Below are 13,191 nucleotides of genomic sequence, written 5' to 3'. Positions count from 1 at the left end.
GGGGGGGGGGAAGGAGGAGGAGGTGCCCCAGCCTGAAATAACCTGGTCAGAGAAGCTTGCTTGGGGATTTCCTTCTTCCACAGATTCAGGACCTAAAGTGAACCACATGCACTGCAAACCAATCAGAATTCCCCTTTCAGAGTAAGGAAGAGTCAGGCAGAAGATAGCTGAAGCATGCCCAGTGAAAAAAGTTAGGTAGAGTGGCAGATAGGAAGGCAGCTGGATTTCTAGAAAAACAGGATTTCGGTGTCTGAGAGGAGGATTTTGTGGCGGCTGCCACCAGGGCCGAATTTACACCTTACGTTCCCCTAGGCACAGCATCTTCAGCACCCCCTTGTGCTGACAGCTGGCCTTTTCCATGCAGGGGGGGCAATGGCGGAGAGAGGAGCTGGCCGGGGCAGTTCCACGCTGGTTAGGGGTTGGGAAGAGGGCCTGAGGCAACTAGCTCGGCAGGGGGAATATGCTCACCCCTGGGCCTTCTGGCCTGGCAAGGGGGCATGGCCTCAGGGGGAAGAGGAAGAGCAGGGCGGTGTGCCCCGGGAGAGAAGAGGAAGAACTGGGGGTGTGGCAAGAGTTCCAGTGCTTGTGTGGGGCCTCCAAATTGACTAGGTTCCCCTGAGCATGGGCCCTACTGGCCTGTGCGGTAATCCACCACTGTTTAGGCGCCCCTATAATGCCAGTGCCGCAGGCATGTGACTACTGTGCCTAATTGGAAATCTGGCTCTGGCTGTCATTTAAGGTATATTCTGTGGACAATACAGTAGACGTTGTGGCACCTTATCTCCTCCATCTCCTTCTCCAAGATGAGTCAGAATGGTGTATTTAAGAAAAAAAAATCCTCAGGAACTTGTAGAGGTACCATAGGTACAGCTTTTATCTTTGCCTCTGCATCCCTGGGTCCAGGGTGACCCAATTTTACAGGGAAACTTCTGGACTTTTTCTTATATAGGCACCCTATCAACTGCTACCCCCATCCCAATTTTTCACACTTGCTAGCTAGTCACCCTACCTGGGTCTAAAAAATGCCATCCCACTAGAGCTCAGAAGGGTAACATACATTCAGTTTATTTAAAGAAGAAAGAGGAATTTTATATTCAAACTTCAATTTTGGCATGAAAAAGTGTTGTAGTTTTTGCTTTTCATGTGATTTTGTTTTAACTTGTTATATGTTTTAATGTAATTTGTAAGTTGGTTAAAATGCTACAGAAAATAAGCAACATAAACATGAAATTATTAGTCTCCACATGCATATCAATTCTGTGTTCATAATGAGATGACAGAGGGCCACGGCCAGTTTGGAATGGCAGTAGATAGAGCACAGATACCAAAATACTAAATCCAAAGGGTCTTAGCTCAGGTCTTCAGACATCCCTGTAGACAACCCAAATATGGATAGGTCTTCTTTTATCATGTTTCACTTTCCACATCTGAATTCATATTTTCATAAGCCTTTGCTACTGATTTCTTACCAACTGATTTCCTTTCATCATCCATGGAATTGCATCATTAATCACATGTAACAAAATATTTATAGAAAAATGTGCCCTAACTGTACTTTGCATAAACAGGCCTGTTTACAGCTTCTCAGAAGCTGGAAAAAACAACCTCTTGCAAAACTGTACTTGTCAAAACTCCAATATGTCTGAGGGGCACAGAAATTGACAGTGTAACAGTAGCTTTAAAATGTGATTTACAAAGGAAATTAGCTGCTTATTAATATATTTTGAAGAAACAAATTCATACAAGGAAATATAAAAATGATAGTTATAGGAAAACAGGTGTGTCTATTAATCACACAACAGGCTGTAACAGATAAACTATTTTAAAAAAATCAATATTGGCTAATGACTCCTGAGTTTAAGTCCAAAGAATCATGAACGGTCACAAAGACCTGAAAATAGAAAAGCCAAAGTGACTATTCATATTTTGTCTGAAACTTGCCTCTTGAAAACCAAAGTCTAAGATCACTTTGAACATTCTCAGATGAACTTATATTTCATTTCAGATTTGAAGTAAAAGTTAAATCAAAGTGAAATATTGGTAGGATGGAAGAAATAACCAGAAAAGATGGTGGAACTTATAAGATTAAGAACTTTCAATTGCCATTAGCTACCCAAATGTAGAATCTGAAGGGCACAGCTAGATCAAAACAATTACACTTGAAAGATCAGGTAGCAGCAGTGGATTAAGAAGGCATTTTACCATCTATGCCTGGGCAGAAGGCAATCTTTTGTACCTTTTGTACACAGATATTGTTACCATCATCCATGCCCAGACTAAGATTTGTGCAAAAAGACAGTTATCAATTTCTTAAGCAGGGTGTCCTCTAGAAAGAACACTTGACATCTGTACCCAGGACCTGGACTGGATACCTGTAAGCTTCCAGATAAATTTTAAGATGTTGGTTTGACCTAAGAATATCTAAATAGCCTGGGACTACCTACCTAAGAGACCATCTCTTTTCCCAGGATAGATTGACACAGTTATCATCAGCAGATTATTGATTCTAGGTCGCCCTGATATAAGAGAGAGGTGGCAACTAGGCTGGCAGGGACCAGGCACTGAAATGCCCTCCCCTACCTGGTCCAAAATATTTACTAACTTTCAGGGCATGTTTCTGAAACCATTTATTTCACCTGGCATTTGGAGATGGGGAAGGACAGTTTGCAAATGAATGGAGATAATGTCATTATCAGCAGTCATTTGATAGATAAGGTGAACTGATTGAATTGTATGTGGTTTGTAATTTTGAATAACCGGCAGAGTGCTCAGAACCTGTGAATGAGTGCGTTTTACTGTCTATAAATCAAATAGGAATAAATACAATAAACAAATAAACAGATTTGACATCTGAAGCTAACCTCAAAACAATTAGGCATTTCTGTAGGGGTGGGGCGGGAGTTAGGGAATCCTTGAAAATAACCAGTGGAAAATTAAATTCAGAACCATTGCTGTGTATGTGCATATGGTGTGCAGGAAGATGGGGTAGAAATGAAGAGTATTTTATGGCAGATTAAATTAACATTCTTGTGGAATTTGGGGTTGCTGCCACAGCATAAACAAAGGCCTTAAGCATAAATTCTGAGATGCTTTTTTTAAAAAAAAAAAAAATATATAAAGTGTAAGACATGAGAAAAGGCTGCAATGAATGATGACTATAGATATGTTTCAGGGCACAATGCAAAGCCCATTTGTTCATTTAAGCCTTTGTCTGCGGCAGGTTAGCTATGATGAGCATTTTGTTTTTAGGATTGGTCAGGTAATGGATTCAGGTTAGTACCCTTGTATGTAAGTTTTTATTATGGCACATGTAACTGTAAACTTGGAGTGTGCTTTTCATTGCTGCCAGCTGTTGGAAGAATTATGCTAATTTTTAAAAACTGTTAATCTATCTAATAATTTAGGTAATGCACAAGTAACTTTAAATCAAGCCATGGTAAATTTTATTTGTTTTTAGGGTAAAATTCTACAAATGTTGTCTATAATGGATCAAATTCAAGATGACATTTAAAAGGGTTTATTTCATGGGATATATTTGCTCATGTAAATACACCTATTAAACTTAAAGTGATAAGCTATGATATACGAAATAGATTCCCATTACAATAATCCGTAGAAAGTAAGTAGATACCAGAGATTTATTGGAGGAAAATGGGATTTCAGGAAATGTTCACAGGATATAAAGATTAAATACAAAAACATTTCAATAATAAATGGTAGAAACATAAAGCAATAGGTCATTTTAACTCCACATTAGTAAAGAAAAGAAAATAGAACACCACTTGGATGTTCATTTTCATGCATATATCAGAATCAAACACATGAAACAACCTACCCAACACTGCTAATGGAAAAATCAATGGAATTATTTAGTCAGCTTGATGTCATTTTGGTAATAAATAACTTGCTGAAAAGGAACGTGTCTAAATGAACTAAGTGGCTTTTATTCATCCCTCTAACCATTTTTTAATGTTTTTACCAATTGCAAGCAGGCTAAACAATGTCACAATGTGTTACGAAATAAAAAGAGGGGACACTTTGTGCAGCAAAAGTCAAACATGCAATCTGCTATTCACATGTGAAAAGCACAACTGAGTTGAACATAAGGTTCACTGCCAAAGGACTATCCATTCTAAAATAAATGTTAAAATACTGAAAGGTGTCTCTATTGATAGTATTTGCTACTATATAGGCATAAATGACTAACCAGTAAACCAGAGACAATCTGACTCTGTTCAAGTGGAAAACTTTGAAAGCTATTTGTAGACATTGAATTCAGCATTTATGCACAGACCTCTCTGTGAATGAAGTCATACATTTTATCTCTGATAACTCCATAAGTTCAATGAACAAAACCAAATGCATGTGTTATTGGAAGAAAAGAAATGTGACTAAGGAATGAAAAGCCTGATTGAAACAGAAAGTACAAATACTAATTGTTGAAAATTACACTAATTAGTCTATTAATTCCTTTAAAAATCATGACAAAAGCCTGCTTACGAATGCCTTGTGTACTTTATATGTTACAGTTTTCTATACTAAATTTTTAATATTATAAGTGCACCACCTATTAAAGTTGCCCAATGCTTCCCATAAGACCCTTTTTCATGGCTTATAACTTTGCCAGACTTTGTATGCAGTGCTGTGGTAGCCGTGTTGGTCCCAGGATATTAGAGACACAAGGTGGGTGAGGTAATATCTTTTATTGGACCAACTTCTGTTGGTGAGAGATGCAAGCTTTTGAGATTACACAGAGGCCTGGTCTATACTGCCAGTGGCATTGACAGGAGATACATAAGCTACGTACTGAAAAACATGGTTACTTACCAGTAACTGTTGTTTTTGAGATGTGTTGTTCATATCCATTCCAATATAGGTGTGTGCGTGCCCCGTGCACAGATTCCTGGAACTTTTTTCCCTTAGCAAGCCCCATAGGGTCGGCTCAGGCGCCCCCTGGAGTGTCGCACTCATGCCGCGGTACATAGGGCGCTGCCAACCCTGCGGGCCCTCAGTCCCTTCTTTCTGCCGACTCCAATAGTGGGGACGGAGGGTGGGTGTGGAATGGATATGAGCAACACATCTCGAAGAACAACAGTTACTGGTAAGTAACCATGTTTTCTCTCTTTGAGTGATTGCTCATATCCATTCCAATATAGGTGATTAAATAGCCATACCCTGAAGATGGGTAGGAGTCAATGGTGAGCTGCTCTCATGAGCACGGCCCTGCCAATACCCGCGTCCTCTCTCGCATGCTACACGATGGCTTAGTGGGACGTGAAGGTGCGGATCGACGACCAGGCCACTGCTCTGCAGATGTCCTGCAGGGGCACTCTCTCCAGGAAGGCCACGGATGAGGCCTGGGCTCTGGTTGAGTGCACTGTCACAGCTCCTGGAAGCGGCACCTTCGCCCGCTCGTAGCAGGTTTTAATACAGGCGGTGATCCAGGTGGAGATGCGCTGGGTGGAGACAGGTGAGCCTTTCATCCGGTCCACCACTGCCACAAACAGCTGCGTTGACTTCCGAAACAGCTTGATCCATTCAATGTAGTAGGCCAGGGCTCATATGACATCCAGCGAGTGCCATCTCCGCTCCTCCACCGAACCGTGCAGTTTAGGAAAGAACACGGGGAAGAAGATACCCTGGTTATAATGAAACTGGGACACCACCTTAGGCAGGAAGGCCGGGTGGGGTCTCAGTCGCACCTTGTCTTTGTAGAAGACAGTATAGGGGGTCTCCGAGGTCAAGGCCCTAATCTCAGAGACCCTCCTAGCCGATGTAACGGCCACCAGGAAGGCTACCTTCCAAGAGAGGACGAGCAGCGGGCATGTAGCCATGGGCTCGAAGGGGGGTCCTGTCAGCATGGCGAGGACCAGGTTCAAATCCCAGGGAGGCACCGGGTCACGGACCTGCGGATACAGCCTCTCCACCCCCTTGAGGAACCTGACTGACATGGTGTGGGAGAACAGGGAACGCCCTTCCATTGGCTGCTGGAAGGTCGAGACGGCTGCCACGTGTACCCTGAGGGAGGCCAGTGCCAGGCCCTGGAGCTTCAGATGGAGCAGGTACTCCAAAATCGCCTGTATGGGTGAACAGCTCGGTGGGATACCCCGGGACTCCGCCCAACAGGTAAAACGCTTCCACTTGGCCCAGTACACCACCTGACTGGAAGGTTTTCTGCTACCGAGCAGAACCTGCTGGACCTGTATGGAGCAGGCTCTCTCTCCCTCCATCAGCCAGAGAGTCTCCATGCCGTCAGGTGGAGGGAGTCCAGGTCCGGGTGCAGCAGGCGACCCTGGTCCTGGGAGAGCAGGTCGTAGCGCCTCGGGAGCGGGATCGGTGTGTCGATGGACAGGTTGAGCAGCATGCTGTACCAGTGCTGCCTCGGCCAAGCTGGTGCAATCAGTATGATGTCCACTCTGTCCCTCTTGATTTTCAAGAGGACTTTGGGCAGCAGAGGAATGGGGGGAAACGCATACGTGAGGGTCCCTGTCCAGTCTAGCAGGAACGCGTCAGAGAGGGAGCCCGGCTCGCGACCTCGGAGCGAGCAGAATCTCGGGCACTTCCTGTTCCAGGACGACGCAAACAGGTCCAGTTGGGGAACCCCCCACTTTCAGAAAATTGAAGTCACCACCTCGGGGTGCAGTGACCAGTCATGGCGGGGTAAGAACGACCTGCTGAGGCGGTCCGCCTCGTCGTTCCTGACCCCCGGGAAGTGAGAGGCAGAAATGTGGAAGTCATGCCTCACAGCAAAGTCCCAAAGTCGAGTGGCCTCCTGGCACAGAGCCAAGGAGCGTGCCCCCCCCCCCCCCGCCTGTTCACATAGAACATGACCGCTGTGTTGTCCGTGAGGACCTGAACCATCCTGCCCCTCAGGAACCTGAGGAAGACCTTGCAGGCTGAGCGGACTGCTCTGAGCTCCCTGACATTGATATGGAGAGCCCTTTCGTCTGGTGACCAGAGTCCCTGGGTGCTCAGGTCCTTGCTGATGTGGGCCCCCCACCCCACGTCTGATGCGTCCGTTATTAGGGTCACTGAAGGAGCCAGGTCTCTGAAGTGAACCCCCTTCAGAACCTCCCTCGGGTTCCACCACCAATCCAGGGAGGACAGTACCTGGGTGGGAACCGTGACCACCCTGTTTAGCGAGTGTCTGGCAGGTATATATACTGAGGCCAGCCACCCTTGGAGAGGCCTGAGCTTGAGACGAGCCAACCTCACCACATATATACATGCCGCCATATGACTCAACAGCTGAAGGCAGTGCCTGGCTGTCGTCGTGGGGGACCTGTGCAGATCGTCGATTATGACGGCCATGGTCTCGAACTGAGGCTGTGGGAGGAAGGGTCTGGGATGAGCGTGGACTTCTGCTCGTTGATGGGCAGCCCCAGTCTGGTGCATGTGGTGCAGGTGAGAGTCAGGCTGTTCCTCATGTGGGCCCTGGACCTGCCCCGAATCAGCCAATCATCCAGGTATGGGAATATCTGGACTCTGCGGCGCAGGTGGGCCGCTACCACCACCATGCATTTCGTGAAGACTCTCAAGGCGGACGAGAGGCCAAAGGGCAGGGCTGAAAATTGGTAGTGAAAGCCAGCTACCACAAACCTGAGGAACCTTCTGTGACCGGGAAGGATAGTAATGTGGAAATATGCATCCTTGAGGTCGAGGGCAGCATACCAGTCCCCTGGATCTAAAGTGGGAATGATGGAGGCTAGGGAAACCATATGAAATCTGGTGCGTCTGATGAACTTGTTCAGACGGCGGAGGTCTAAGATTAGCCTTAGGCCCCCCTTGGCCTTGGGGATTAGGAAGTACCGTGAATAAAATCCACTCCCCCGTTCCTGTGGAGGAACTTCTTCTACTGGTCCGAGCAAAAGGAGGGAGTTGACCTCCTGTATGAGGAGTTGCTCGTGAGCGGGGTCCCTGAAGAGGGACTGGGTAGGGGGAGAGTCCGGGGAGAAGGCCGTAAACTGAAGGGCATAGCCCCTGAGGACTACCCCGAGGACCCAGCGGTCCGTGGTGATGGTTTCCCATTCTGTGTAGTACGGCCGGAGCCTGTGGGCAAAGGGCCGGGAGAGATCCAGGGGGAAAGGAGGAGTGCCACCCTCGTGCACACCGTCAAAACCTTTTATTATTGTTATTTCCCTTGCTTGGGCCTTGCTGAGGCCCCGCTGAGGACCCCTGGCAGTCGCGGTGGTTGGGGGCCCTGTAACGGTCCCGACCCCTCCTGGGCTAGGCGGGTCTGGGGGGCGGCCTGGGTGGAGGCTGACACTTCCTCTGGGCCTGAGGCCGAGACTGGCATCTCGAGGCCTGCGGGGTGTAGAGCCCAAGGGACCTTAGGATGGCTCGCGAATCCTTCAGGGTATGCAGCTTCTCAACTGTCCTCTGCGAGAAGAGGCCAGTGCTGTCAAAAGGGAGGTCCTGTACGGCCTGTTGGACCTCTTGGGACAAGCCTGAAGCTTGGAGCCAGGAGCAGCAGTACACGACGATGGCCGAAGCCATCGCCCTGCTGGCGGTATCCGCTGCATCGTTGGCAGATTGCAAGGCCTATTCGCTACCGCCACGCCTTCCTGGGACACAGTGGCTAAGTCCACAGCCTGGTCCGGGGGTAACCCCGACTGGAACGTCTGCAGTGAGGACCACAAATTTAAGTTGTATCTCCTGAGGAGGGCTTGATGATTTGCAACCCTCAGCTGCAGGGCCGCAGTGGAGTACATTTTGCGGCCGAAGAAGTCCAGCTTCTTGCTGTCCTTGTCTTTAGGTGTGTTACCCTGACCGCCCTGGCGGTCTTGCTGATTAGCGGCATCCACCACAAGTGTCCCTGGGGCAGGGTGGTTGTAAAGGAAGTCAAACCCCTCTTTGGGAACATAATATTTACGTTCGGCACCCTTGGAGGCGGGGGCCACTGAAGACAGGGTCTGCCAGAGGGCCTTGGCAATCTTCATCACCCTCTCATGAACGGGCAGAGTGACTCGAGAGGGTCCTGCTGACCCGGATACCCCAAAGAGGGGGTCCTCCTCCTCGGACATCTCTTTAAGTTCAAGGTTTAAATTTCCTACCACCCTGATCAGCAGGTCTTGATGGGCCCAGAAATCAAAAAGGGGGGCCTTGCAATCCCGGGCAGTCGCCTCATCAGGGGACGAGGAGGAGGACTGTGGAAGGGGCCCTGTGGAGGGGCCTTCCTCAGGGTCTGACCCCTCATCCGAGGGGTGGCCCTGTTCTGGGTGGCTCGGTGGTGGGGGCACTGACTGGGCCACCGAGGAATGGACGGATGTGGTTCCTTGGTCCATCTGGGCACCCGAAGGCCCCCAGTATGGCCACTGCCAGGGGCCCTGGGGCCATGCCAGTGCCGGCATCTGTGCCTGCTGTGCCGCGCCTGGTTGGCGTGTCTGGGACCCAGAGTCCCTGGACCGCTGTTTGTGGCTCCGGGGTGGTGAACGGCCCTGAGACGACGAAGACGACGAGCGGCGGTGCCGACATCTCCGGTGCCATCGAGGGGACAAACTGCTGGAGGAGCTGGATTATCTCCTCCTGCGCCTCGAGTTCTTTCGGCGACATTTCCCACCTCGGGAGTGGGAGCGGCGTCGCCTATGTCTCCGTGGTGTTGACTCGGAGCGCGATCGACTCCTCGGTGCCGAGGCGATCGGTGCCGGAGCAGGCGGTGCGAAGGCAAGCTGTGCCGGCACCGGCGGCAGAGCCGAAACGGTCAGTCCCAAAGCAACCGGTGCCAAGGCGCTTGATGCAGTGGCTGGCACCGTGATCCACACCGGTGTTAGGGATCGGTGCCAAGCGAGGGTCTGTACCGAAGTACCGGAGCCGGAGCTGCGACCCCTGCACGAGGCGGAACTGGAACGGCGTCGCCTCGCGCGTTTGCCTCTTAACCGCCCTTGGTGTCGAGGAGCTCCACGACTCAGAGTCGGAGCTAGGAGGGGAGCCCGCACTCTCAACCCTTCTCGACCGTCTCGGGGGAGACCTCGACTCCTGTCTCCTCCACCCACTGGGGCAACCCAGAGCGGGTTTACCCCGAGATGCCGGTCCCAGAACCCTCGGCTGAGGGGGGGGGCTGAGGCATGGGCAGGCCCATGAGGGCGCGTGCCACCACGAATGCCTCTGGCTTTGACGATCCTTGCAGGGGCACTCCCCCACCCCCAGGAGTCATGGGAGGCTCCCTGCGAGGAGATGCCGGTGCCAGAGTAACCTCCACGGCACGTGGCTGGGGCATCTCCTGTGTCGCTCCCTGCTGTACCGGTCGCAGGGAGGAGTCCATGTGCGCGGCCTCGGGCCGCTTCTTTTTCTTCGGCACCGCAGGCTTCTGTGCCGGTGCCGGCGGAGTGCTCCACACTGAGGAGACGCTCGGTGCCGCCAGTGATCGCGATGGCTTGGAGTCTGGGTGGAGTGCAGACTCCATCAGGATGGCCTTTAGCCGGGCGTCCCGCTCTTTTTGGGTCCGCGGCTTGAAGGACTTGCAGATCTTGCACTTCTCTCATCTATGCTGCTCTCTGAGGCATCGGAGGCAGCGATCATGAGGATCACTCACTGAAAAGACTTTTGCACACACGGTACAGGCTTTAAAGCCAGTGGAGCTAGGCATGGCTCAACTGTAGCCCCTGAGGGCTGCTAACTAATTACTTAACTTGCTCTACTTAACACTAATCTATCAACAATCAACTGTAACAAAGAATGCACTAAAATGCTAAGGGAGGCTATTTGCGATATGCAAGAGGCAGACGTTCCAGCAACCGTCACAGGCGGAAAGAAGGAACTGAGGGCCCGCAGGGTCGACAGCACCCTATGTACCGCGGCATGAGCGCGGCACTCCAGGGGGCGCCTGAGCCAACCCTATGGGGCTTGCTAAAGGAAAAAAGTTCCAGGAATCTGTGCACGGGACGCGCACACACCTATATTGGAATGGATATGAGCAATCACTCAAAGAGAGAACTTGCATATCTCCCGTCAACTTACTATCTTTCACTTACTGCGGGATCTTCACTGCACTGCATCAAAAGGAAATGCCTTCCAGTCGACGCAGGGTTACTCTTTTTGAGGGGTGGATTTACTACGTCGGCCGGAGAGCACTTCTGGGATTGATTGTGCGGGTCTCCACTGCCCACTCAATCGATCCTGCTGCATTGATCCATGGAGCCTGATGCAGCGTCCATAGTGTAGACATACACAGAGCTCTTCTTCAGGTCTGGGAAATATACTTAGTGCATCACAGCTAAATACAAGGTGGAAAGATTGTTTAACATAAGTAGTTAACAAATATTTCAAGGGACTATTCAAAGTTAAGTGGCCCATTAATAACCGTCGAGTAATGGGAGTGGGGAGGGGCTTAATACGATTATCAGTTAATCCATTAGCTCAAGTGACAGAGGTTTTTGTGGTGGATTTAAAAGTTCCAACTGGGCTGATGAACTGTGTGGATGTCAATATAATGCCAAATGCTGGAATTTGTTTTTTCAATTTGCTTTTTTACAACCATAGGACATTAAACACAAAAAAATATGATAAAAGCACCTTAATTAAGGTTGCAAAGTCAAGCACTCAAAAGTCAGGGAATGCCAGAATTAAGGTGGCTTGTGCAACCTTAATTAAGCCTCCTTGTTTGTTTGCATTATGATACAAACTTTAATTACCTAATCACATACTATTTTTTCCGCAGGACACCTGCTCATTACATGCACAAGCTCGACCTACTCTGGGGATTAGTCAGGGTGATCTAGTGAAGAAGACTATTATTTATAGGACTCCTCTCTCATTTATTGCAGAAGTTGGAAGGTATGTAATGAACAAGGCAGGGGACTGCTGGAAGAGAAAAGGACAGTCTCAGATAAGGCAGTTGAATGCTGCTCTGGAGAACTAGACTCTATCCCTGCCTGTGCCACAGAGCTCCTATGAGATGCTAGGCAAGTCACTTATGCTAAACTTCTCACTGGTGATCAGTATGTCTGTGTTCCTCATTTGACTTGAGGTCCTGTGGTCTGATCTGCAGAAATGCTGAGTACTCACAGTCAATAGGAGTTGTGTTTTAATGTATAATGTACTACATACTAAAACGTTAAATGCTCTGAAAAATATCAGGTCCTGAATTCTCAAATTGGGATCCAAGATTAGTGGATACTTTTGACTTTAATCGCTCTATGTCTCAGTTCTCCATCTGTAAAATGGGGAAAATATTCCCTCACCTCAAAGGAGTGTTGTGAAGACAGGGTTGCTGAAACTTTTTTTTTATAGTGGGGATGCTGACAGTCATTGAACAAAACTGTAAACCCTGTATATAATGGAAACCACTTGAAGCCTAGGGGTGTTGCAGCACCCCGATCTCCTAGTTCCAGCACCTATGTGTGAAGATAAATTATTCAATGTTGTTAAAGCACTCGGATAATACAGTAATGAGCACCACAGAAAAAACCACGAGGAAATTAATTTTATCTTCCGAGCAGGGTTTGAAAAGTGTGTAGATATGACCTCATATGGAACAATAAATACAAAACAAAATACTGAATAGCTACTTATTAAGTGAAAACCATCCTCCAGTGCACTGAATAAATATTGATTTATTGTATGGTTATTTAAACTTATTGAAGAGTATTCCAAGTTTAATGATTTCTTCCCTAAAGTGAAAATAATGCTTGCAAATGATACTAGATTTGTAGTGCTAGAGACAGAAGTTCTTTTTTAACTCACGGAAGAAGTACAGCATGGACAATAGCAGTGCAAGCCTTCTCCAGTGCCCAAACAACTGTGATCTTGAGATAACACCTTTAGCATGGAGGGGAAGTCGGTATCCATCTCCCATTAATCCTTGGCATCTCTACTCAAAATGCCAACAACAGATCTTCTTGTGGTGGTTATTTTTATGATGTGGATCTCTATCCCCTAGGAAACCGAGCAGACCACCAACTCATTTCATATAGGCCAAACAGCAAAAAAATGGTAACAACTTTCAATTGCTACCAACAGGAGCTGGATTTCAGACTAACTGATAACATAATGTAATATAGAAAGGTAGGTATACAGCACCTCATCTAAGTACTGAAATGCAGGACTTGCAGCTACATCAATGGATCCCTCATCTTGGATATTAATTGATGGAGCTATGGCATAAATAGGCTCTTCCTTCTGTGTTTCTGGTTCTGAGTCACTGGAATTGGAACTTTCTTCACCAGCATCACTCATTTTTTCAAAGATCTGTGA

At 48.2% G+C, this 13,191-nt stretch overlaps 1 protein-coding gene across 1 annotated transcript in view; it reads right to left on the bottom strand.

Moving 5' to 3' along the window:
• Window positions 1-13,191, bottom strand: part of CCDC146 (coiled-coil domain containing 146) — a 120,068-nt gene that overhangs the window by 92,193 nt on the left and 14,684 nt on the right. Inside the window, exon 2 of the mRNA XM_067564521.1 lies at window positions 13,018-13,185. Coding sequence (XP_067420622.1) covers window positions 13,018-13,173 — 156 coding nt within the window. The 5' untranslated portion in view covers window positions 13,174-13,185. The remainder of the gene's footprint in view (window positions 1-13,017; window positions 13,186-13,191) is intronic.

Source organism: Emydura macquarii, unplaced genomic scaffold, assembly GCF_026122565.2.
Source record: "Emydura macquarii macquarii isolate MOO-44397 ecotype Brisbane River unplaced genomic scaffold, CSIRO-AGI_Emac_v2 contig_2636, whole genome shotgun sequence".
NCBI classification, from domain to species: domain Eukaryota; kingdom Metazoa; phylum Chordata; order Testudines; family Chelidae; genus Emydura; species Emydura macquarii.
Note: the sequence above shows the minus strand (reverse complement) of the source record. Positions and strands in the feature narration are given on the sequence as shown.